The sequence below is a fragment of the Eumetopias jubatus genome, unplaced genomic scaffold (genome assembly GCF_037043125.1).
Source record: "Eumetopias jubatus isolate StellerSeaLion01/CBP00866 unplaced genomic scaffold, mEumJub1_p1.0 scaffold_15, whole genome shotgun sequence".
Classification (NCBI taxonomy): domain Eukaryota; kingdom Metazoa; phylum Chordata; class Mammalia; order Carnivora; family Otariidae; genus Eumetopias; species Eumetopias jubatus.
In genome coordinates, this window is record NW_028274821.1 from 63,782,349 (window position 1) to 63,809,382 (window position 27,034).

The following is a 27,034-nucleotide window of genomic DNA, read 5'->3' on the forward strand; positions in this document are numbered from 1 at the left end:
GCATTTGGTTTCCTAGCTCCCTCCATATTTATCATGAGCTAATTACCATTTGACAGGTTTATGATAGTTCTTTATTCTGATTTTTAAAAGAAGCGTAAGAGCAAAAGGTTGACCACTGCATTTACTTGAACATGAGACCCGCACTTTGTGGCTTCCATAGAGAGTTGTATATGCCCAGTTTTGACAAGAAGAAAATTCTGTCCGACACTGCAGAAACAAGCAGGCTCTTTCCCATTCCAGTGCAGTATGGAAGTCTCCATGGCCATGAATGCGGGACCTACGACATGTCGGAGAGATATGATGAAAATGGCTCTCACGGGGCGCCTGGGTGGCTCAGTCAGTTAATGTCTGCCTTCGGCTCAGGTGTTGATCTCAGGGTCCTGGGATCGAGCCCCACATCGGGCTCCCTGCTCCGCAGGAAGCCTGCTCCACCCTCTCCCCATGCCCCTCCTCCTGCTTGTGCATGCTCTCTGTCACTCTCTCAAATAAATAAATAAAATCTTAAAAATCCTAATAATAAAATGGCTCTTACAGAAAAGGGAGTTGTGTGGTTTCAACAATGAGCATTTCTGAAATTATCATTAGGCCCAGCCCTTTAGCTCTTAGACTGCATGGCACTCATGCCAAACATTGATTTCTTCACTTCTAACCAGATTCTGTCACAGGGAAGCTTTATCTTAACAGTTTTACATAAAAGTAATAGTGATCAGTTATATTTATTATATATTATTATATTATTATATATAATATTATTATATATTATAGTGCTTTACAGCTTACAAAGTTCTTATGTGTTAATTCATCAAATCTACCCAATCATTTGGTAAGGTAGACAGGGCAGTTATCCTTAATCTCATTTCACAGATGGGGTTTCACAGAGGTTAACTTTCCTGAAATCACAGCTCGTAAGGGAGAAAGACAGCACAGGAATCTCAGCCCTACCCTGAGCCAGGGTTCCTACCAGCTATACTAATGCTGGAGGCTGTCTCCAGCTGCTAGCCCCCATCTTGATAGGCCAGCATGGAACAGCCCTTCTTCTTTTTTTTAATTTTTTATTTTCTTTTACTTCTGCCCATAGGTATAACCAGAACCAGGCCCCTATAGTCAGTTTTTCTCTTACTGCAGCGCTCCTTCGGTTGTTCCAGTTTTGTTTCCAGGAACTGTTGGAAGAGTGGTGCCAAGCCACCATCATCCATTCTGCAGCACAGTTTAATAAAAAATCTTCCTATTACTCTCAAAGCTAACTAACATGGCAGAGTGCACCAAGTTCCTCCTACATTTTTGAGAAAAGTAAGAAAATTAGTTGGTTCCAAGCCTACACCAAGACTATAAACAAGAACGTCATGAGGGCAAAGCCCAGTGAAATTGGTACAACAGGACCTGCTAAGTAGACGTCCCTTTTCTATGAGAGCCATTTTAATCACATCTTTCAAATCTCTCTGAGGTCCCGCTTTCATAGCAATGGCAATTTGAATACTCCTCTGCAATGGGAAAGAGCCTGCTTCTTTCTGCAGTCTCTGACAGAATTAATTTCTTCTTGTCAAAACTGGGCAAATACAACTCTCTATGGAAGCCACATCGGAGAGTAGAAAACAGCATCACCTTCCAGGACTCACACTGTCCGGGCCCAGGGGCAGGTCTGTGCCACATTGTGCAAACAAACACACCCAGTCTGGAGATGCTGAAGCCACTGGATGTTCAAGTCATTTAAATTATAGCCCTTGATCTGACTCTGCACATCAAGCAATCTTTTTTTTAAAAGATTTTATTTATTTTTGTGAGAGAGAGAGCATGAGCGGTAGGGAGGGGCAAAGGGAGAAGTAGACTCCCCAGTGAGCAGGGAGTGGGACACAGGATTCAATCCCAGGACCCTGGGATCATGACCCAAGCAGAAGGCAGACGCTTAACCGACTGAGCCACCCAGGCGCCCCCAAGCAAACTTTTGATCACTGGGTTTCTTTGTTTATTTTTTGTTTTTTGAAGATTTTATTTATTTTTGACAGAGAGAGAGAGCACAAGCAGGGGGAACAGCAGAGAGAGAGGGAGAAGCAGACTCCCTGCTGAGCAGGGAGCCCGATGCGGGGCTCGATCCCAGGACCCTGAGATCATGACCTGAGCTGAAGGCAGACGCTTAATGACTGAGCCACCCAGGCGCCCCTTGATCACTGAAGTTTCTTATTGACCCATTTCTGCAGTTGTCATCTAGGCTGCTCATTTATAGAAATATCCATCCTTGGGACTCAGGTCTGGTTTTTGGGGGACCCCAGGCCATGTCGCTGCCTCCTGGTGGCCCTTCAGAGATCTGCAGGAGCAATGTGGCCCTTACATCTTTTCTCCCTAGGTAATACACCCTAGGGTAATACAGCCCACAGTTTGGAGGCTTTCTTTGCTCTGTGATGCACAGGACCTGAAATGGACATTGTCAAGGACCTCATCTTCAGTTGACTTTCTCACTTTTTTATACCGTGATCCTCTGCAGAGATGCAAAGCTTGTTCCAGAAAAGACAGTACATAAAAATAAAAAATCTTTAAAAAAAAAAAAGGGGGGCACCTGGGTGGCTCAGATGGTTAAGCATCTGCCTTCAGCTCAGGTATGATCCTAGAGTCCTGGGATCGAGCCCCACATCGGGCTCCCTGCTGAACAGGGAGCCTTCTCCTCCCTCTCCCTCTCCCTGCCACTCCCCCTGCTTGTACTCTCTCCCTGTCTAATAAAAAAATAAAAAATCTTTCAAAAAAAGGAAAAAAAAAGACAAGACAGTACAAACCAGACTAATTGGCAGCCCATCAAAAACTGTTGTCAATTTCCCTTAAGATAATAGAAAAAAAGAGAGGACAAGGCATTAAGATTCCGCCACATTAGGAAATTTCCTGCTAAAATGTTATTTGCTGTGTGTAGACAGGATTTTTTTTTTCTCTTTAATTTTTCATATAAACTAGAATAGCATTGGTTCTTTCTCTGGTATTTATTTCCCAAACTTGACAAAAATAGGTCAAGTTTATAACATAACCCCCATGAAGATTACTAGATCTTCAACATTCTGTAGGAAATTAGTTGGAGAAAAAAAACACTTAAATTTCAGGGCAATTACTGAGTCTAAGAGTTTAGAACTAAAAGGTACCTCCAAAGCGTTTGAAATGCTGTTAATGGCTACTCTGAAGTGATAATACCAGTTTCTTCATATGACCCAATTCTTTCTTTTTTTTCTTTCTTTCTCTTTTTCTTTCTTTCTTTCTTTTTCTTTCTTTCTCTTTTTCTTTCTTTCTTTCTTTCTTTCTTTCTTTTTTTTAGAAGTGGAGGTGGAGGTGGGAGAGGAGCAGGGGCAGAGGAAGAGGGAGAATCTCAAGCAGCCTGCACGCCCAGCACAGAGCCAGTGTAGGGCTCAGTCTCATGACCCTGGGATTATGACCTGAGCCAAGATCATGATCTGAGCCGAAATCAAGAGTTGGACACTTAGCCAGCTGAGCCACACAGGCGCCCCTGCGTGACCCAATTCATTTTTTAAATGATAGAAAAATATTAAGTGAAATCTTAAAAAAACGACTCTGTCACTGAGGTCAATTGTACAGGGAAGGGTGAAGAGCTGAGGTCTAGCTCAGTGCTCTGTAGTTTACCATGTAGTCATGGGTAAGTCACTTATCTCTTTGCCTCAGTTTCCTTATCTACCAAATAAAAGTGAGTAAATTGAGATTCCTTTGTACTCAGACCATGAGGAGTGGAGCTGGACCTTATTCCCCAGGGACACATACACAAAGGCTCACGTTCTGCTCTTGGGCTGTAGCGCACGCAGGTGTGTGTGTGTGTGTGTGTGTGTGTGTGTGTGTGTGTGTGTCTGTGTGTGTGTGTTGCTGTTGTTTTAAGGCAGCAATATGTAAATAAGATGCAGGTTATGCATAGTTCCGGTTCTGATCCCACCCACTTTTCCGCAATGAACACTACTTTTACATAAAGAGACACAGCTCTGGAGAACTGCACAGTTGTGGGCCACGGGCCACCCAAAGATTTTTTTTTTTAAGCGCATCAATTTTTTAAACACTAATTTATTTCTATTCATAGGATCTAATATATATTCTGATCATTACGTTCTTCCTTCCAAATCTGCTTTACTTAGTTCTACCAAACTGAAAAAAACACCTTCCTGCAAACTTCCCCTTCCAAAGAAGCCTTCAGAAGACAGAGCGCCCTTGCTCCGTGGACATCCTGATCACTCTAAAAGGCTGGGTGCCCTGTTGGTCCTGTGGCTGCCTCCGTTGGAGGCCCAGAAAGGTCTGCAGTAACAGGGTTTGCCCAGGAACCTGATTGGAAGCAGCTTCTTGGAATTGAAAAGGAAAGCTGTTTGGTTTCCCAAAAGAGAGAGAAATGACCACTCGAATAACAAAGTCTAATTTATCACCTCTGAGCCCTTCTTAATGGCAGCGAGATCCATGTAGATGCCAAGCCAGACAACTGCACGTGTGTGTCTGTCTAAAGGACCAATATTCTCTTAAAGCAGTTCTCTTCATCAGTGCTCGTAAAAAGAGCAGCCATCCCCCTGCCTGCCAGGAGCAAGGCTGTTCGATCAATTAGCGGCACTTCAGCCACCCAGATGCTTCCACTTCTTCCGAAAAGCAGCCTTCTCCCAGACAGCTCACACTGAAATGGCACCTACTGGCCTCCATATGACTCTCAGGCACTGATGATGACAGGCTGTCCAGCTAGCCTGTCGATTGCAGTGCTGCACGCTCAGGTGTCAGCACTCGGCAAAGTGTGTGACAAAACCAGAGTCAGATGAATCAGGACTTAGCACAACCCATCTGGCCACTCTTGCTAGGAATGGGACTTAGTGGGAAACGATGAGATAAGCAAGCTTGGGCCCCAGATCAGGAGCTTCACCACGGGACAAAAGACCTTCCGAAGGGGAAGTTAGGTTGACAAGGCTTTATATCAAAGTATAACCTAGGTATCTGTCATCTGGGTCTTCTCTGTCCGTTGAGATCTAAATAAACATTGCCTCAAATCACACAGCCTGTGAAAATCTGAATTCTGTGACTTCTTGGAGGCTTAGGGTCTCTGCCTCACTCTTGTTTCTTGCTTCCCTGTCTGGTATCTTAGCTCTGTAGCTTGTAAGGTTGCTTATAAAATAGCACATAGGAGCCTGGTAGACCTTACCAAAAGTTGGTGTCATTGAGGAGAATTGCATTTCATATCCCTTCATGGCATAGTTAACGGTCCATATGAAGAGCACCTGGGTGGCTCAGTCGGTTAAGTGTCCCGACTCAGTATCAGCTCGGGTTATGATCTCAGGGTCTCAAGATCTAGCCCTGCATTGAGGGTGGAGCCTGCTTAAGATTCTCTCTCTCTCTCCCTCTGTGCCCCCCTCCCTGCACCCACTCTCTCTAAAATACAAAACAAACAAAAAACAGTCCATATGAAACTTTTCTTTTGTCTTAAGCCTTGCTACTCAAGGTGGTTCAGAGGACCAGCAACACCTCCATAACCTGGGTGCTTGTTAGAAATGCAGAATCCTGGGCGCCTGGGTGGCTCAGTTGGTTAAGCGACTGCCTTCGGCTCAGGTCATGATCCCGGAGTCCCGGGATCGAGTCCCACATCGGGCTCCCTGCTCAGCGGGGAGTCTGCTTCTCCCTCTGACCCTCTTCCCTCTCGTGCTCTCTCTCTCTCTCTCAAATAAATAAATAAAATCTTAAAAAAAAAAAAAAGAAATGCAGAATCTTGAGGCCCATCCCACACTTGCTAAATCAAAATCTAGATTTTAATGAGATCTCAGGAGACTCTGTTCGTTAAAGTGTGAGGAGCACAGACCTAAAGTCCTTGGCCATCAGCTTCGCATGGAGGGTTCTCTTTGGCCTGGCCCTTGCTATACACAATACCCAGCCTTTCATCTTCTCTTTCTTCCCCCTCCTTTCTCTCTGGCTCTTTCATCTCCTCCCTCCCTGTCAGGAGCCTCAAACACATTCCCTTTTCATCAGGCGCAGCACTCCCCTCCTCAGGGCCAATCGCCACATAGGCCCTGAAGGTCTCACCAGCCATCAGCCTTCCATTCTGTTCCCAAGCTGATTAAAATGTTTTTCTAAACAAGCCCCCCCCCCCAAGAGGGACTCTGATACCAGCTATTACAATAAAAGAAACCTATCTCGTTACAAAAGATACCCCAGATTTTATAAAGACATCTGGCTTCCAAATAGAACCCTAAATCAATTCCAGGTTATAGACTATCATACAAGTGTTAGACCTGGGGAAACTGAGTCTCCAACAGGAAAGTAATTGGCTCGGTATCACTTTGTAGTTCTTGGCAGGGGCAGGAATAGAAAAGTTCTTATACTTCCCAGTGTGGGCTTCTCTCCACTATGGACCTGATCATTCTACTTTAAGCCGAACCTTTATGTGGCCCCCTGCTTCTCTTCCTGCGCGGTAACTGGGTCACCTGAGCTGCACGTATGCATGGGGTATGCATGGGGCGCCTGCTGTTAAGTGTCCCGACTCGGTATCAGCTCGGGTTATGATCTCAGGGTCTCAAGATTTAGCCCCGCATTGAGGGTGCAGCCTGCTTAAGATTCTCTGTTCGAAGATGAGAAGAGGCAAACAGAGCCCGTTTTCCCACGCCCTGTGCCTTTGCCCAAACTGCTCCCCACACTGACGTCTTCATTCCCACCGCATCTGCCTGGCAAACCTCTCCACATCTTTGAGAATCAGCAGCTGGGAGCTTCTGGACTCCTCCAGACAACATTAATCACTACCCGCTCTGTGCAAGCTAACAAGTGTAACATTTCTCCCATCGTTTGTTAGGCCCTTCTTTCCTAGCTGTCTCCTCCAAAATCAAGTCTCCTCCAGGGAGGGGTATACTCTGTGACCCTCGGGGCCCAGCACAGGAGAGGCTCAGTAAATGTTCTTTTTCTTCCCCCTTTCTTTCCCTTGGAAATCCCTAGCAATTAATGCTATTGGTCAAATAGATCTTGTCCTGAACTCAGCCCCTTCGTCCTCAAGCAACTTGCCCCTTTCTGGACCTGGGCTGCCTCAGACCCATCCTCCTCTGCCTCGCACTGCCACTCATTCCTCGGCCTGGCCTCTCCTGGCCAGCCCCCTTCTAGTCCGTTGCTCTCCACAGGGGCCAGTCTCGCCACCAGGACTTGTGTATGACTTTTTGAAAATCATCCTACCTTCTGGACCTCATCTACAAAATGAGTGGGTTTGCCTCATTAGCCGGGTTGCAACTCACAGGCGTGTTATTATCCGCTGTGAGCTCCTTTGTAAGTAATTGTTTCATATAAATCATAAGGCTTGCCATGGTCTTTTTTAATAAATAGAGAAGATTAAGGGTTGTCCCTGTGACTGGCATGCTCAGTTGCATTCTGATGTGCTTTCTGAAATAGGAGAAAAAGGCGTGTAGCTGCAGTGATCCCACACAGGCTTGGGCACACAACACCTTAGGATTGTGTCCTGCCTCACAGAGTTTTCCATCATGTGTGTCCAAACTGGGCAAAGTCTGATCTGTAAAATTCTTTTCAGCTCCATCATCTTTTGAGCTATAAGGTCTGGAGAAAAGACCAAAAATTGTGAAATTGTGGAAACTGAATTTCCAAGCCCCTCCTGTGATGTGGTAGCTCCTTATAACATTTAAATCTCACTCAGGAACATTTGAATGGGTAATAGTCTTTTAATTTTTTCCTCTGCCTCCTTGGCTTTCCTTCCAGGAAACGAGAGGAAGAAAACAAACGAAGGGAGGCAGAACAGCAGAAGAGAAGGCCGAGCCCAGATTCCTGCAGACCCCAAGCCCTTCCCTGTCTGCCCAACACCCAGGCTGAGCCCCATGGGCAGAGCTGGGCCCCCAGCAAACAGCCTCCCACCAGCGACACAGCCCAGGACCCTGAGGGGAGAGCCTGTGGAGGATCTCCAGGCAGAGCCCCCCAGAATCTGCAGCATCTTTCCCCAGATGTGCAGGGAACAGACCCCAGAAAGCCAAACGGTACGTGTATTGCCTTTGTTACTTGATGCCATCCCACGGACTGTGGGCTCTCTTGATTGGTGTATTTAGTCCATTTACATTTAAGGTAATTATGTTAACACCGAAGACTGCCATTTTATTATTTATTTCTATTTATTTCCTCTGGTTCTCATCCCTGTTTTTTGTTGTTGTTTTTGTTTTTGTTCTTTTTAAGATTTTATTTATTTATTTGACAGAGAGACACAGCGAGAGAGAGAACACAAGCAGGGGGAGTGGGAGAGGGAGAAGCAGGCCTCCCGCGGAGCAGGGAGCCCGATGCGGGGCTTGATCCCAGGACCCTGGGATCATGACCCGAGCCGAAGGCAGACACTTCACGACTGAGCCACCCAGGCGCCCCCTCATCCTTGGTTTTGTTTTTTTTTTAATTTTTTCCCCTTCCTGTAGGGTACTTGAACATCTTTTAGGGTTCCATCTTGATTGACTGATAGTGGTTTTGAGTGTATCTCTTTCCTCAGCTTTTGTGGTGGTTGCTGTGAGTATTACCATATACTTATATGTATAATGTGTGTATAAGTTATAAGGGACTTCTTATAACTAGTACCAACATTTTACCACTTTACACTTGATCTTAGCCAAAAGGCCGAGAAGCGATAACATTTTACCACTTTGAGTGAAATGTGGAAACCTCACTTCCATTTAGGTACCTTGACCTTCCCCATTTTTAAATATCATTGATTAGGTACCAATCAATTGGGTACCAATATAATTTATAATTATAATTATAAATTTTGTTTCAATCATCAAATATAATTTATAAACACCATGAGGAAAAGGATCGTCTCTTCTATGTACCCATAGTTCCATTTTTCTCTTGTTCTGTCCTCCTTCCCAGGGCACTAGATTCCCTCTTTTATCATTTTCTTTCTGTTTGAAGAAACTTCTTTGGCCAGTATTTAGAGTAGCTCCACTAGCCACAAATTCTATAAGTTTTCCTTTGTCTGAGAATGTTTTTTTCTTTTTTAAAGATTTTATTTATTTATTTGCCAGAGAGAGAGAAAGAGGGAACACAAGCAGGTGGAGAGGCAGAGGGAGGAGCAGACTCCCCACCGAGCAGGGAGCCCGATGCGGGGCTCGATCCCAGGACCCTGGGATCATGACCTGAGCCAAAGGCAGTCGTTTAACTGACTGAGCCACCCAGGTGCCCCTGCCTGAGAATGTTTTGACTTCATTCCAGAAGAGTTGATAAACCAGATCCAGAATGCACACTTAGCAGGTCTTTCCTACCCACACTTGAAAGAGGCTGTGCCACTTTTGGCTTCCATGGTTTCAGACGAGAAATCCACTGTCGATCAAATTGGTGTTCCTCAGTAATGCTTCTATGTAACATGCCACTGCTCTCTGGCTGCTTTCAAGATTTTTCTTTATCTTTGATTTTCAGTAGTTTAACATGATGTGTCTTGGTATGGATTCTTGGAATTTATCCTATTTGGATTTTGCTTAGTATGTTGGGGATCCCCAAGACTCCCCCCGCAAAGTTTAGTAATTTGCTAAGAGTACTCACAAGACTCACCATATATTTGTATTCACAGCTAGGATCTTTTATAACAAAGGGATGCAAATCAAGATCAACAAAGGGAAGAGGCACATGGAGCAAAGTCTGGAAGAAACCAGATGCAAATTTCCAAGAGTCTTCTCCCAGTGGAATCACACAAGACATGATGAATTCCTCCAGCAATGAATTTTTTTTCCATTTGTTTTGCTTTATTTTTTTATTAACATATAACGTATTATTTGTTTCAGGGGTACAGGTCTGTGATTCATCAGTCTTAACACAATTCACAGCGCTCACCATAGCACATACCCTCCCCAGGGTCCATCACCCAGCCACCCCATCCCTCCCACCCCCCACCACTCCAGCAACCCTTACTTTGTTTCCTGAGATTAAGAGTCTCTTATGGTTTGTCTTCCTCTCTGGTTTCATCTTGTTTCATTTTTCCCTCCCTTCCCCTATGATCCTCTGTCTTGTTTCTCAAATTCCTTATATCAGTGAGATCATATGATACTTGTCTTTCTCTGATTGACTTATTTTGCTTAGCATAATACCCTCTAGTTCCATTCACGTTGTTGCAACTGGCAAGATTTCTTTTTTTGATGGCTGCATAATATCCCATTGTATATATATACCACATCTTCTTATCCATTCATCTGTTGATGGACATCTAGGCTCTTTCCATAGTTTGGCTATTGTGGACATCTCCAGCAATGAATTGTAACAACTAGTTAGCCTTTTTTCTACCAGGAAAACACACCTAAACTTAGGACTCCAGGATTTTTATTCGGGTCAGTTACATAAGTACCCTCTGCCTAGCATATACTACAACTCCAGACTCCCAGAAGGAAAACAGATATTCTGCATAAATTATATCATTTGCCCAAAGCAATTTAAGCATATGGAGCCATTCTTACAAATTAAGGAACAGTGAGAGCCCTCCAGAACTCTTAAGTGCAAAAGCCAACATAGTGAAAAAGGCAAATAATGTCTTAGTAGTATTATAAAAATAGTTTTGACCTTTTGGACCCCAGAAAGAGTCTATGAAATCTCATGGTGACCCAGTTCAGGGCTTGGACAATTCATTCTCTCTCTCTGAACCTTAATTTCCTTACCCATAAAATGGGTTGGGGGAGGAATACTCAAAAAACAACAAATGAATAAACAAAAAAAGCAGAAAGAGACTCATAAATACAAAGAACAAACTGATGGTTGCCAGAGAGGAGGGGAGTGGGACAATGGGCGGAATGGGTGAAGGGGTGTGGGAAGTACGGGCTTCAGTTATGGAATGAACAAGTCATGGGGAAGGAAGGTGTAGCACAGGGAATACAGTTAATGGTATTATCATAGTGCCTATGATGATAGATGATAGCTATACCTGTGGTGAGCACAGCATAGCAAGATTAAGATGCTGTATGCCTAAAACTAATGTAACATTGTGTCAACTATATTTCAATTTTAAATAAGAAAAAAATGAGTGCATACTCTCTACCCTGCAAGGCAGTTATGAATAGAAATCAAATAATTAATGTAGAATCTTATTATAGCCCATGACTTGTACTAGGTCTTCAGTAACTACTGTTATTAAACCACACTGATGATCTAGCCAAGAACAGCTACATAAAAGTACACATGAATGGCCACAAACATATCCAGAATGTAATTCCATAACCCACTTTACAGTGATAATGCATCAGTAACGTATACCTTAAGGAGGTCTGATGCTTTGTTATATATTCATTCATTTATTTTTTTTATTTTTTTTAAAGATTTTATTTATTTGAGAGAGAGAATGAGATAGAGAGAGCATGAGAGGGGGGAGGGTCAGAGGGAGAAGCAGACTCCTCCTTAAGGCAGTCACTTAACCAACTGAGCCATCCAGGCACCCTATTCATTCATTTATTCATTCAGCTGGTGTTAACTAGACTCCCGTGATGTAACAACCACATCGAATTTCCTCAAATTCTTTCTTAGCTTGAGGTCACTGCATATTACACTCCCCCATTCATATGGATAAAAGTGCCTCTTATTTTTCTGATCTCAGGATGAATGTTACTTCCTCTATACAGCCATACTTCCCCATAAAACAAGGCTTCATCTTCCTGCTATATGTTCCCATAGGTCTTCTGTACTTCCATATTAGGAAGACCATCACCTTTTACTGTTATCGCTGGCTTGTCTGTTTTTTCCAATAGATTACAAGATCTATAAGATCAGTGTTGTTTCCATTATATGCTGCTATGTAAAAAACAAACAAAAAACAAAAACAAAAACAAAAACTACACTAAAACTAAGTGGCTAAGAACAACAATTTATTATTTCTCATGATTCTGTGGGCTGGCTGGGCAGTTCCTCTACAGTTTCACCCGTTCTCTCACATGTGGCTACATGCAGGTGGAGGGTCAGCTGAACTGGGTCTAAGACAGACTGACTTAAATGTCTGGCAGTTGATACTGGCTATGAGCTGAGATTTCTTGACTCTGCTTTATATGCCTTTCATCCTCCATTAGACTAGACTGGCCTCCCTACACAGTGGTCTCAGGGCATCATTCTAAGAAAGCAAAGGCAGAAGCCACAAGACCTCTCGTGGAATAGGCTCCAGAATGTGCATGCTACATTCTGTTTGGTCAAAGTAAGTTGTATGACCAGCCCAGACTAAGTGATATGGAGAAATATACTCTACTTTTGTGCATACTAGGATGGGAGTAATTTTTTGCTATTAAAAAATCTACCACAGTTCCTTTTTGGTCACAGATTATTCACATTCCTCCCACATGCACAGTATTCTCAAAATTATCTCAGGACCCCAAAATGTCATCTCAGTTATCACATCAAGCTTGAAGTTTGGGATCTTAAGACCTATGTCATGTCCAGATGTTGTCAAAATTCCCCAGCTCTGGGGCACCTGGGTGTCTCAGTCAGTTAAGCGTCTGCCTTTGGCTCAGGTCATAATCCCAGGGTCCTGGGATCAAGCCCCGCATCGTTAGAAAGCCTGCTTCTCCCTCTCCCTCTGCCTGCTGCTCCCCCTATGTGTGCTCTCCCTCTCTGTGTCAAATAAATTTAAAAATAAAATAAAATAAATAAATAAATAAATAAATAAATAAAGAGATTCCCCAGATGTGAATCTTTCCAATTCAGGGAGTAGCCAACCAAAAACACATATTATCAACCCCTCTCCACACCCAACAAGCAATGATGAGGCAGGAACAGAATAACCACAGTAGACACCTTTGTTCAAAAGGGGAGAAATAAGAGGCACATACAAGTCACTAGTCCATAACAATTCTGAAAGCCAACTGGTGGGGCGCCTGGGTGGCTCAGTCGTTAAGCGTCTGCCTTCTGCTCAGGTCATGATCCCAGGGTCCTGGGATCGAGCCCCGCATCGGGCTCCCTGCTCAGCGGGAAGCCTGCTTCTCCCTCTCCCACTCCCCCTGCTTGTGTTCCCTCTCTCGCTGTCTCTCTCTATCACATAAATAAATAAAATCTTGAAAAAAAAAAGCCAACTGGTTACACATTAGCAGTGTAGAAGTATGGAATGTTCCTTGATTAGGGTATGGTTTTACCCCTGTATGTGGTTTCCTATTCCATTCTTCTCCTTGGCTCTTGGCTCTGCCACCTGGGTTCTTGGTTCTGCTCTCTGAGACATCTTCCCTTCCCATAAGACATAGCGGATGTTTGCAGCTAAACACCTTTCTTCAGCCTGTTTCCTGCCTATAGGAAGTTGAGGTTCCAGAGGCTCCTGTTTGTTTTGAACTGCCTCAGCAGTTCAAGCTAGTGATACTCTTTGTGATACAATTACCTCAGAAATTTCATGGGTTTCAGGGGCACCTGGGTGGCTAAGTCGGTTAAGCATCTGACTCCTGATTTTGGCTCAGATCATAATCTCAGGGTCATGGGATTGAGCCCCGCATCAGGCGCCATGCTCAGCGGGGAGTCTGCTTGGGATTCTCCCTCTCCCTCTGCTCGTGTGCTCTGCTTCTTTCTCTCTCAAATAAACAAAAAAAAAAATCTTTAAAAAAAATTTTGTGCGTTCCCTATGAATCTGACTGGATTCACTCCATGTTCCAAAACTACATCTATAATTATTTCTCAGACAGGCCTCTCTCTACTTTGGGTGGCTCAGGCTACTGTGGGAAAATGCCCTTGAAGTTCTTAGATGTTCTTTCGTGTAGCTTACAGTGCTTTACAATGTACCATCTTAGATATTTTTAAGGTCTTAATAAAGGGTTGCACAGTACTACTCCTGATTTGATCTTTATCCTTAAGTCATATTTTACTAAGAGATTCTTTCATTGACTGGAAAGAATGAATATGTGAAACAGCTTTCTTTGCTAACCTGGCACATTTTAGGCTCTTTGTATTTCCTCTAGATTCTGCTTGTAAACTGAGCAGTTCTTTCCTAATTTTACTTCTTTTTCCCCACACCTTATTCCATGGAGCTAAGAAAGCTGGTTGATATTTTCTTGTTATTGCCCCTGGAACTCTCCTAATCCATATCTACAAATTCATTAGATATGTTTTCTGTCTTCTAAGTTACTGCAGGTAACTTTTACCCATCTTGCCAATTATTCTGCCCCTGAATAATACCATTGACCATTCTCCAAACTCCAATAGCAATTTCCTCTCTGCTCTGTCAGCCTTTGGTAATAGTCTCTTTATTGCCTTCCCAGCTTCTGTTCACTCATCAGTCCCTAAGTCAAAGCTATGGGTTTTGTTAGGCCAGCACCTCTCATTTTTAGCTTATTGGTTTCTGTGTTGTTTATCTCTAGTGACATAACAAATTACCCCCAAAACTAAGTGGCTTAAAACAACAACTTCTTATTTCTCACAATTCTGTGGGTTGTCTGAGCAGTTCCTCTCTTAGGTCACTTGGGCTCACTCATGTGGCCGATGGAACTAGAAAGTCCGAGATGGCTTCCTTTACACATGTGGCCATTGGTGCTGGCTATTGGCCAAGGTGTCTCAGATCTCTTCTACATGACCTTGCATCCTCCAGGAGGTAAGAAGGTAAGACCATCTTCCTTGCATGTTGTTCTCAGGGCAGTGCTCTGAGAGAAAGCCAGAAGTGACAAGCTCTCTTGAGGCCTAGGCTTCAAAACTTTCCTATCACTTGTACCACATTCTGTTGATCAGAGCAGTTCACAAGACCAGGCCAGATTCAAGGGGGTAGAGAAACATCTTCAAACCAGAGGTTTGAGCTCTGAGGTCTGGGAGGAGTCTGCTAAAGTTTCTCTCTCCCTCTCCCTCTGCCCCTCCCTGTGCTTGCTCTCCCTCTGTCTCTCTAAAATAAATCAATTAATCTTAGAAAAAAAAAGATATGAAATGTATTCATTAGGTGTACTCATGTTTTCTGTAACAGAGTTCCATTTTATGGCAAAGCTTTGCTTCTACTCAGTCCACTAAATCACTCATGCAATGCATCCATTCAACAGATATGTTTTTGAGTCCACACTATGTACCAGCCATACTTAACTATAACTGGGGCTAAGGACCATACCATCAGCATCTTTCTTACAACAGTGAGCAGAAAATTGGTTACATAGGTAAATACTTCTTGACCTGACTCCTCTTAGAAAGCACCCATTAAAAGTTTGATGGGTTTGGGGCTTACTGTGTACCACAAGAATTACACTTAATCCCTGCAATTTCACATGGACAGTGTTTTCCACCTAATCCAGTGCTCAACAGAGAGAAGGGGGAGCACAGTTGTTTCAGACTTTTTACAAGTACAGAGGGTAATTGTGTTTCCGGTTATTATAAAACACCTTGGGACTTTTTTTTTTTTTTTTTTGAGAGAGAGAGAGAGTGCGTGGGTGGGGGGCAGAGGGAGAAGGAGAGGCAGAATCTTAAGCAGGCTCCACGCTGAGCACGAAGCCTGACACAGGGTGCTATCTCACAACCCTGAGATCATGACCTGAGCTGAAATCAAGAGTTGGACGCTTAACTGACTGAGCCACCTGAGTGCTCCAAAACACCTTGAGACATTTATGCTACAAGACCAATCAGATCTACTGTGGATCTGATCACATTCAGATAATCAGTCATCTTACATCCTGAAAAGCCCACTAAGTTTCAGTTTTTAATAACCAATCCTTTTTTTTAAAGATTTTTATTTACTTATCTGACAGAGAGATAGTGAGAGAGGGAGCACAAGCAAGGGGGGTGGGAGAGGGAGAAGCAGGCTTCCCGCTGAGCAGGGAGCCCGATGCAGGGCTCGATTCCAGGACCCTGGGACCATGACCTGAGCCGAAGGCAGGCACCTAACGTCTGAGCCACCCAGGGCCCCTAATAACCAATCCTTTTGTCCTTTAATTACACTGATACTAGTTAGACTTTCTCTCCTTACTTGAAGGGGCTGATGGTATAAGTTCTGATCCAAGTCTGAAAGCCTGAAAAGCAGCAGCACCTGGGCAGCTTTGTCTAAGGGCAGCTTTGTCCCAGCTCAAGCAAAGAGAGCAAATCTGCCCTTCCTCCACCTTTGTTCTATTGAGGCCCTCCACAGACTAGTTTAAAGGTGATCTAGGACATGGTTTTGTAATGATTTTCAAGCCATGTATGGCTCATAAAATGAATTTAGTGGATTGGACCAGGATAATTTTCATGAAATAGACTATATTAGAAAATCTCAAGGTAGGGGCACCTGGGTGGCTCAGCCAGTTAAGCGTCTGTCTTCGGCTCAGGTCGTGATCCCAGGGCCCTGGGACAGAGCCCCGCATCGGGCTCCCTGCACAGCAGGAGGCCTGCTTTTCCCTCTCCCTCTGCCTGCCACTCCCTCTGCTTGTGCTCTCTCTCTGTCAAATAAGTAAATAAAATCTTAAAAAAAATATATCAAAGTATATTGCACATAATAAAGGTAATAAATTTTATTGTAGTTGTATGTCTAGGCACAGAGGGGTGTGTGTGTGTGTGTGTGTGTGTGTGTGTGTACATACATGAATATGAGTATACTGGGCCACAATGTCAGAGTTGTCAAAAATTTGAAAGTCACTATTCTAAATAATTCTGAAGCAGGGGAGCTCCTCATTCCTTTGAGGGCAGGCACTGGTGTCCTGAATAAGGGACCTTTGGGAAGAGCCAGATTCAAATATACAGATAGGGTCTCAGAGAAACACAGCATCCAAACTTTGGGGAAGAGTAAATAGAAGGGAGGCCAATCAGCCTGATTCAGATGTAAGGAGAAGGAGCTCCAGTTTCATGGGCAGCCTTTGCCCTCATTTACCTGCCTAAGAGGCCAGGGTACAAAGGAAAATAGAATTTCTAGGAATCAAGAATATCCATTGACTGGAGCTTCTCTAGTATAGTCTTGCTGGGAAACCCCAACATAATTGGGCAGAGGACACCCCGAGCCGCTTTCTGTTTGGCCACATTCTAAAGAGTCACAGCTACTTCAACTCATCAGTGCTTATGCAGTGTAGACCTTGAGGGGTAGGCATACCAGCAGGAACCCAGAGATGGGAAATGTGGGCCACTTCTTTTTCTCCTTCATCCTATCTCTTAGAAATGGAGAATGTTAGAGCTTGAGTGTCTTTAGAAAGCATCTAGTACAGCCTTTTCAGTACAAGTCAGGAAACGGAGACCCTGAAAGAGGGGTTTGCCCAACATCTCTTAGTAAGTGATTTCGTTCTTCTCTCTCATAGTAATTCTTCCCTTGTTTACAGTGCGTGGAGAGCATGATGGCTGAGTGCACAAGCTTTAGAATCAAATGAACTAGGTTCACATATAGACTCTATCACTACCTATATAATCTTGATCAAGTTACTTAACCTCTTCTAAGCCTCCATTTCTTAATTTATAAAAAAAAAAAGATAATGCCTGTCTTAGAAATTTGTGAACATTATGGCGATAACCCATGGAAAGATTTAAACCCAGTGCCTAAAGCACTCTATAAATATGAGCTGTTATTATAACTAATCTAATTATTACTTCTTCAAGAGGTAGGGAAGGAAGGAGATGGAATATTTAGGAGGATCACTGTGGCTGAGTGGAGGTTGGGTTTGCAGGGCCTACACTAAGACACAGTGGCAGGGCGAGGAGTAAGGGCTGGCCTGGAGAGATGCAATTGAGAGGACTTGCTAGCAGATTCCTTGTGGGAGGTGGTGAGATAAAGTTGTCTGAGTCAGTGTGGTTTTCGGGAGAGTCTAGTGGAGGAGAAACTTGCTGTTTTAAGGGCCATCCCTGGTGTTATCTTCTTTCTCACCATATGGGCTGCCAGAACTAGTGGGTATGACTGGTGGGAGTAAGTGGGCCCTTACGTTTGGTGTGTGTACAATGGCTAACACAAAAAATTCAGTTACCTCCTGTATGCCAAAGACTCCCTGACCTCCTTCCCTTGTTCCAATTATGTATATTTAGTTATTTACTTATGCCTCACTTGGATGTCCCAAAGGCATCCCAAACTCAACCTAGCTGAGACAGGACTGATGAAGATTTCATGTAAGCCTGCTCTGTGCATTGGTTGATGATGTACTCATCCGTCTGAACACTCAGTGCAGGAGGAACGATTATTTCCTTTTCCTTTACTGCCCGTCCCCAACCTGTCACCAGCTCTTGTCTCATTGACTTCCTAAACATCTTTCAAACCCGTTTTCTCCCTCTCATCCCCCACCCCCGTATATTCTACCTCACACCTTCTTGCCTTCATCTCCAACTCGGACTGTTGTAGTAGCTTCCTAACTGGTCTTACTTATCTGCTCTGACTCCCCTAATCCATTTTCCTCTCTGTGAACAGATGGGTCTCTTCAAAATGAAACCTCCTCATATCTCTCCCCCCAGTCAGAGCCCTGGAATTAACCACTTCTCCAAAGAACCCTGGTTCCCTTTGTTGAAGAATGGTATTAGAAACCAAAATCTGAGTGCTAGGGGGGCATATTACTATTGGAGTACTGTTGTTCCTAAGCCCTATCAGCAGACAGAGCTAAAAATTATTTACATCTATTTCTGCATCTGTCTGTGTGTGTGTATCACACACACACACACACACACACACACACACACACACGAGTTCATATTCATGATACCTCCAATTCCATTCAACACCACAGCGATTATTCTATCTTTTCTTCTCTTTATTTGAAGTGTTTCCTCCAACAGTGAAGGATCTGGCTCCCGTCATCTAGGATATATATGCTTATTTGTTCAATCCTGGTATACACATAAAGCAGTTTCAGAATTGCTAACCCATATCCCTGTGAGAGACAAACTTACTAACTAGAGCACAGTATTCACATACATTTCTTTTTGTCCTTACAGTATCCAGCCAAGATATGTTTTTACAAAGTTACTTAGGTCAGTTCTTTTCTTCACCTTTTAGTGTGGTTACCTAATTCATTTGTAATACAGTTAGGTTTGTTTGTTATTATTTATAATCCACTTTGAGTTCTTTCCCACATCCTAGTTGATTTTAATTGTTGGGCTTTTTTTTTTTTTGTAGTTGGGTACTTTTTATTTAAACAGAAAATGATGTGTTTTCCTAATTACGAAAGTGGTTAATGTACATTACAAAATAATTTTGAAACAGAAAAGAACAAAGAAAAAATAAAAATCCTCCTTAACATAATCAACTCTTATCACTTCGGTATAAATCCATCTACTAGAACTTTCCTTTTTTTTATTTCAGAAAAGAGTGGGCATCCTATTTTGAGGTCTTACATTATCTCCTTGTTTTCAACAAAAATGTTAGTAGCTGCTTAGTATTATATCAGATCATGACTACAGCATGATTTGTTTAATCATGTCTGTGTTGTAGGACATATGAGCTAAATAACCTTTCATACACATTTTTGTGTACATCTCTAATTTTTATGGCTCTTTAAACATCCTGCCAAATTTCATTCCAGGCGGTTGCAAAAGGTTATTTCAGCCTTTCAAAAGCAAAAAACCAAAAACTCTCTCTAAACATTTAGGCAAATAGTGATTTTATTGAATCCTAGTTAGCAGGATGGAATTTTGTCATATTTTTACTGGCTCTGTGTATTTATTTTCTGGATTGTTCACTGATGTACTCTGTCAATTTTTATATTGGTTTTTCATTTTCTTAATATTTCTAAAAGCTTAGCATATAATAAGAATAGTAACCTTTGTCTATCATATATAATGAATGTCTTTTTTAAGTTTACCCTTTGTTTAATTTTTTCTTTTGAGATTTTTATCCTTGTGGTTTTACCTAAGAAAAGGTTTTTCCCACTTTAAGATCTAATAAACACATATATTTTCTGATTTTTACTATTTCAAATTTAATTTTTTATATAGTGATATTGGAATCTAATGACTTCTTTTTAGAGAATAGGCAATTGTTCTAGTCATATACATGAAATAATCTGCATGGAATATCAATAATATACATGGAAATGAGCCATATACTTGCAACACTGGCAGCGGGCTTTGTGAGTAATGGCTTCAGGAGGGGTACAGCATTTCTCTCTGGGTTCACACCCAGGGGCTCTAAGCAGCTCAGCTAATCACAAATTAAAAATGCTATCTTTATTATATATATTTTTATATATGGGTATATTTTTAGCTTTGTATTCTTTCTAACTGATCTATCTATATTAATACCCAAATCACATTATTTTTATCATCACTAGTTAGTATCTAATATCATCTAGCAGTCTCTTCATTATTTTTCTTTTTTTTTCCCTTTTTTATTGAAGTATGTATGGTTGACATACAATGTTACACACATTAGTTTCAGGTTTATAACATAGTGATTGGACAATCCTGTACATTATGCAATGCTCACCATAAGTGTAGCTACCATCTGTTACCATACAACATTATTATAATAATATTGACTATAGGGGCGCCTGGGTGGCTCAGTTGGTTAAGCGACTGCCTTCGGCTCAGGTCATGATCCTGGAGTCCCGGGATCGAGTCTCACATCGGGCTCCCTGCTCAGCAGGGAGTCTGCTCCTCCCTCTGACCCTCTTCCCTCTCGTGCTCTCTATCTCCCATTCTCTCTCTCTCTCTCTCTCAAGTAAATAAATAAATAAATAAATAAATAAATAAATAAATAAATAAAATCTTTAAAAATAATAATAATAATATTGACTATATTTCCTATGCTGTATTTTTCATCCCTATGATTTATTTATCTTAGAACTGGAAGTTTGTACCTCTTAATTTTTTCCTTTTAATAGAATTTACTTTTTAGAGCAGTTTTAGGTTTACAGCAAAATTGAGCAGAAAGTGCAGAGTTTCCATACACTCCTGGCCCCCAACACACACATACTCCCCAACTCAACATCCTATACCAGAGTGGTGCATTTGTTAAAATTGATGAATCTACATTGATACATCCTTATCACACAAAGTCCACAGTTTATATCAGACTTCATGCCTGGTGTTGCACATTCTATAGGTTTTGACAAATGTATAATGACTCATATCCACCATTATGGCACCATACAGAAGAGTTTCATTGCCTGTATTAGGGTTCTCCAGAGAAACAGAACTAATAGGAGATATATATATATATATATATCGAGGTTTGTTCTAGAAATTGGCTCACTTGATTATGGAGGTTGAGAAGTCCCACGATCTGCTGCCTGCAAGCTGGAGAACCAGGAAAGCTGGTGGTATGATTCAGTGAATCTGAAGGCTCGAGAACCAGGGGAGCAGATGGTGTGAGGCCGAGTCCAGAGGCCTGAGAATCAGGGGGATGAAGGGGCTGATGGTATAAGTTCTGATCCAAGTCTGAAAGCCTGAAAAGTAGCAGCACCTGGGCAGCTTTGTCTAAGGGCAGCTTTGTCCCAGCTCAAGCAAAGAGAGCAAATCTGCCCTTCCTCCACCTTTGTTCTATTGAGGCCCTCCACAGACTAGATGTTGCCCACCTGCATTGGTGAAGGCAATCTTCTGTACTCAGTCTACCAATTCATTCTTTCCAAGACATCCTCACAGACAGATGCAGAAATATTTTATCAGCTATCTGGGTGCCCCTTATCCCAGTCAAGTTGACACATAAAATTAACCATCACATTGCCGTAAGAATCCCCTGTGCTCTGCCTGTCTATCCTTCCCTCCCTCGAACCCTTAGCAACTACTGATCCATTTACTATCTCCATAGTTTTGCCCATTTCCAAAATGTCATAGAGTTGGAATCATACAGTAGGTAGCCTTTTCAGATTGGCTTCTTTCACTTACTAATATGCACTAGTAATATTCATACAAGGGAAGTAATATTTCACTTAGGAACATCCTCCATGGCTTGGTAACTCATTTCTGTTTAGCGCTCATTTCCTTTTTATTTCATTTCCTTTCAGTTCATTTCTTTTTAGTGCTGAATAATATTCCATTGTCGGGATGTACCACAATTTAGTCATCTATGCAGCTACTGAAGGACATCTTGGTTGCTTCCAAGTTTTGGAAATTATGAATAAAGCTACTCTAAATATCCATAGGCAGGGTTTTGGGCGGACGTTATTTACCCAAATTCATTTGGGTAAATAACAAAGAGAACAATAGCTGGATCGTCTGGTAAGAACAGTTTTGTAAGGAACTGCCACCCTATCTTCCAAAGTGGCTGTGCCATCTTGCCTTCCCACCAGCAGTGTATGAGAGTTCCTGTTGCTGCACATCCTTATCAGCCTTTGGTGTTATCAGTGTTTTTTGTGTTTTCACCATCTAATAGGTGTGTGGTGGTATCTTGTTTAATTAATTGGGGCTTTAGTGGTGTTTGTGAAACATTATAATGGTTCTAAGAGTCAGAACTATACAGAAGATAGACACAGAGAAGTATTGTTCCCCCTCACCCCACTACCTAGTTCCCATTTCCCTCTTTCTCCCCCTTTCCTGCCCAATCACAGTAGGTACCCAGTCTCTTCGGTTTCTGGTTTATCCTTTCTATATTTCTTTCATACAAATTAGCAGATACAAGTATATTTCCTTATATCCCCTTTGTCTTACATGAAGCATAGCATAGTTTAGATACTTCTTTGCACTGTAAAATGGTTATTTTAAAGTTTGTTTCTGAAAACACATTATCTGGATAATCTGTGTGTCTGTTTTTATTGTCACCCCCACTCATTGAATACTATCTTGTCTCTTTATCTGCCTGCATATTTTTGATTGAGTGGTAGACATTTAATATAAAAATTTACATGAGAAATAACATAAGATTTAGGATAATAGTAATTCCTCCAGAAGGGATTTACATTGGCTTCTGGCAGACATTTAGGAGCATGAGCAATCCAAGTTTGAGCAATCCAAACCTTAATCTAGTTTCTAATACTGAGATGATGCAAAGCTGCACTCAGTCCCTCCAAGGGTCAATTTACTATGAGTTCACCTTTCCTCCTAAGATATAGCCCTCCAGGGTTCCAGCCCAAAGGAATGCTTCTTGGCAGGTTCTGGACTCCAGGTTGTGTCCTCCAAACGTTGAGGGGATAATTCTGTTCTCCTAGGAATATATGACCCCAAATGCCTTGCTCATTTCTGTCGGTTACCTGATTCTCCTGCATCTTGGCCCCATATTTTTTTCTGTCTTGTTAGCTCTTTGATGCCTTCAGACAGGTGGTTTTTAATATTTTGCTTGGCTTTTCTGTTGTCCTCAGTGGTGAGTATGCCTCAATTCTGCCCTTACAGAAGCAGAAGTTCTTTCATTGCTTTTTATATTGAGTCTGAAATGTTTCATTTTAGAGGTTGTATTTAGTTCTTTTTCAAATCTATTCTTTTCCCATATTTTTAAATTCTTTTGTGTTTAATCAAAAGAATACACTGTTCTATTAGCTAAGTTCTTGTTGATCTAATATTGCTATTGTGTCTGTTAACTCATTCACGGTAGATAATCTCCTCATGCATTTTATAATTTTGGATTGTGAAGTCATTTTCAGAAGGACCCCTCTGTGTGGCCTGAGTTGAGGGAATGCCATGTCAAAATAATAACTGTGTTTGCTTCAATGAAGCATCCTGTACCACCATCTTGAGACTGGTTTTTATATTAATTTTTTCTATGGGTTGAGAATAAATGAATATGAAACCCATGTGAGGCACAGGACTTAAGTTTCAAATTCTCAAGGGAGATTCTTTCCCCCATCCAGAACTCAGGCTAAGACAAATTTGCTTGTTGTTTCCCAAAGGATATAACCCCTCAAGAGTCCTGGCTTCATGCAGGGTCTTGGTTCTAGCTAACTTTCTGCCTGCAAGACCTTGTTTTCTGTCATTATTTGGATATTAAAACACAGCCAGATATTTAGTAAGACCCACTGTTGCCCACTCCACCATTACTACCTGCCCAGACAGTTGCTGGATCAGCTCACACACTTAACACTCTGATTTTCAGTTTTCCCTTTGTTTTTGCCCTCTACTTTGTTTTTGGATTTCCTTCATTTTCTTGAAGGCACTATGGTGCTTGTAAAAGAATGTTTATTATATTTTAGTCAGCATTGTAGTGGGAAGGTATCAGGTTAGCTAACATTCCATTGCTAGAAATAGAAGCTAAACGGTTTTTTTTCCCCCTAATTAGAATCACTACTATCATGGTGATGTTACTAGGACAAGTCTGAGTATTTTACGTGAACAAATGAGCAGAACTGCCCCACTATGCAAGTTTGGAACAATAAATATTCTTTCCCTTTTCCCTTGTCTCCCCAAGAATCACCCAGAGAACAGTCTAAAGGCCGATCTGCCTGTGTCCACTTCCGCCCCAGTGAAGGCAGTGATGGAAACAGACATCCAGGAGTCTCCTCTGTTGAGAAGCCCAGAGGTGAGACAGTTGGTGAGCAGCAGTGTGACAAGGGGAAAGGCTTCTTGAAGCAGCCTTCCTGTATCAGGGTGGCTGGGCCAGACGAGGAAGGAGAGGATGCCAGTTGGGCAGCTGCAAGCCTTCCACGGCAGGATGGCCCCCGGAAACCCAGCAGGCGGCAGGACACAGCACCCAAGGCCAAATGTGCCTCCCAGAAAAGACGAGTTCAAGAGCTCCGAGGAGGAAGGCACTCCCCGGCTGGCTCTAGCCGGCCTGGCAGTGCCAAGGGGGAGGTGGTCCATGCTGGGCAGAATCCTCTCCACCATCGAACATCAAGAAACAAAATGACACAGGACAAGCTCGCAGGAGGGATCTGCTCAGACTTGCCACAGAACACAGAGGTGTTGAGGTCAGGAGTCAGGAAGTCGGGAACATCCACCCTGTGGGAGGACACTCTGATATCCAAGGAGACTGATCCAGCACCTGGTCCCCTCTCTGGGCAGAGTGTGAATATTGGCCTTCTCCCCGTAGAGCTGCGGCTGCAGATAATCCAGAAAGAAAGAAGCAGGAAAGAGCTGTTTCGCAAAAAGAACAAGGCGGCAGCGGTCATCCAGCGGGCCTGGAGAAGGTAGGATGAGGGAGGGGCCCCGGCTCCTCTGGATCTCTGCTTGTCCTGATACTCCTAACGTCCTAATGTGACACGCCCTGTGCTCTGTTCTTCTAGTGAATTCCATGTGCTGGCATGACAAGGCCAATTTTACTGAGTGTGCCCAGAAAATTCACTCATGCGTAGGTCCTTGTAATTTACATTGATAAGCTATTTGGAAGATGGTTTTGCCAAGAAAATCAGGAAGCAGCCAGGATAGCCTGGTGTAAAGGAAAAGAGCCTCAGTTTGTAACCAAGAAGCCTGAGTTTCCCTTTACAAATCACGTGGCTTTTTTTTTTTTTTCTTGCTGTTTTCTCATCTGTGAAACAGGATTTAGTAATTGCTGCATCTGTCCTGTTTATATGGCAGGTTGCTAGAATGAAATCATGGGCACTTTGTGAATTCTAAAGCACTACACGTGTAAGATATTTTATTTTTCTTTTTATGTCCTTACTACCCAGGAATTAGTAATAGTCCGAGTACCTAAACCAGGGCCTGGTCATAGTGGATTAAGTGGCTGACATAGATTACAAAACCCTGCGAAAGCACCTGCCGAGCTGGGACTATGGGGTAGGGGCTAGGAGTAGTGGTGGAGGCGTCCTGACATAGACAAATTCCTCCAGGGAGTCATCATGGGAGGACTGGAGGAGTCCTTTGCTGCAAGTTTTTCACATATTTCATCATCTCCTTCATCTGCAGGCCCCACTAGGGCCTAAATCTAGATGAGGCCTTAGTCATGACCGGTGTCTGGGGGAGGGCTGGAGCCGTTGCCCACAGGTGGGGCTCAGGTGGCCTCCATTTCCAGAGAGAGGAAGGGCACTGGGGGAACAAAGCAAGTAAATCACTGCGAGCACAGGTGTGCCACATGTCAACACCCCTGTCAGGAGATAAAAGGGCCAGAGAGACACTATCCGCAGAGAGAGAGAGGAGAGAGGGTAGAGTGGAGAGAGGAGAGAGCAGAGAGAGCAGGAGAGGTTCTTGGGAGATCTGGGGAGAGGCCTCGGGGACTATGGTGCCAAGGACTGCCTGGCTGAGAGCCGGGCAATCTGCTCCATGTGGGCACGGCCTCTGCTACAGTGCGTCCTCATGTCTGTTCGAGCCGCTGGCCTTACAAAGTCATCTCCCGCCTGATCCCCCTTCCTCTCCCAGCCACCCCAGGAAGCTGTCACCGTAGGGATCAGTGTCCCCATTTTTCAGGCAAGCAGATTGTCTCAAGAAAAACGACTTGTCCTAGTGATACAGATCAGGCACTCGAAGCTCTGACTCAGGGGCCTTTCCCATACGTTCTCGGTAAAGGTACTGTTTGCTGTGGTCAAGGTCACGGTGGCGGAAGCAGGCCTCATGCTCTTCACCTCAGAACAGGCTGGAGCAGAAGGGCTGCATGGATGGTGCTCACACTGGTCAAGGTAATGTGACAGGGAGATGATGTTATTACTGTTGCTAATTGATTAAACGCTTGCGCCAGGTGCTGTTCTAAGTCATTTTACCTGTATTAACTGACTTAATCCTCCCAGTAACCCTATGAGGTACATACTGTTCTTGTCCCCATTTCACAGATGAGGAAGCTGAAGCACAGAGAGGTTAATAACCCGCCAAGGTTACAGAGCTAAGAAGTGCCAATGCTGGTTTGGAGGGGAGATAGTCTGTCTCTGAAGCCACAGATGGGAACGGTCCTTGCTTCCCCTCCTTGGAGAGTTCTACCAGACGTGCACTGGCTACCATCCCAGAGGAACTTTTTAAGTATTTCAGCTGAAACCTGGGATCTAAACAAGCCAGCAAGGTTTACCATATCAGGCCCCACAGCTGCTCCCTAGCCAAAATGCCTTCCCGTCAAACTATTCTTTGAAGAGTCAGAAGCTGACAGGTCCTGTCCGTAAGTGTCCATAGCAGCAAATGAGCCTTCAGTCATTCCCCCCCAAGAACACTGGGTTCACAGTCTGTGTGCCCATCTGGGGAGGCAATTACACAGCCCTCTGGCTGCACCATTGTGCAATTCTGAGACCTGGGACATTGACTCCCAGAAGGACTGTGGGATGCTGCACGTTGTGGGAAGTTGCATGTCTGGTGACAGTAAAAACACTCTTATTGATTCTGTTATATATAGCCTTATGCATCTTCCATTTTAAGTACAGAAGCCCAAAGCGTTGTCCTGGGACCTTTGACACCAAAGCTAAGGAGCAGTGAGGGGTGGGGTAGAAAACAGGGTTTGGCACATAACTGCTCC

General features: G+C 43.2%; 1 protein-coding gene across 4 annotated transcripts in view; it reads left to right on the forward strand.

Moving 5' to 3' along the window:
• Positions 1-27,034, forward strand: part of INVS (inversin) — a 162,841-nt gene that overhangs the window by 120,511 nt on the left and 15,296 nt on the right. For 2 of the 4 annotated variants that reach the window (XM_028108782.2, XM_028108783.1), the window contains exons 13-14: positions 7,687-7,958; positions 24,074-24,791. In XM_028108782.2, coding sequence (XP_027964583.1) covers positions 7,687-7,958; positions 24,074-24,791 — 990 coding nt within the window. Of the gene's footprint in view, positions 1-7,686; positions 7,959-24,073; positions 24,792-26,127; positions 26,260-27,034 lie in introns of those variants that run through there. The other 2 variants (XM_028108784.2, XM_088019066.1) reach the window with 2 other exon arrangements.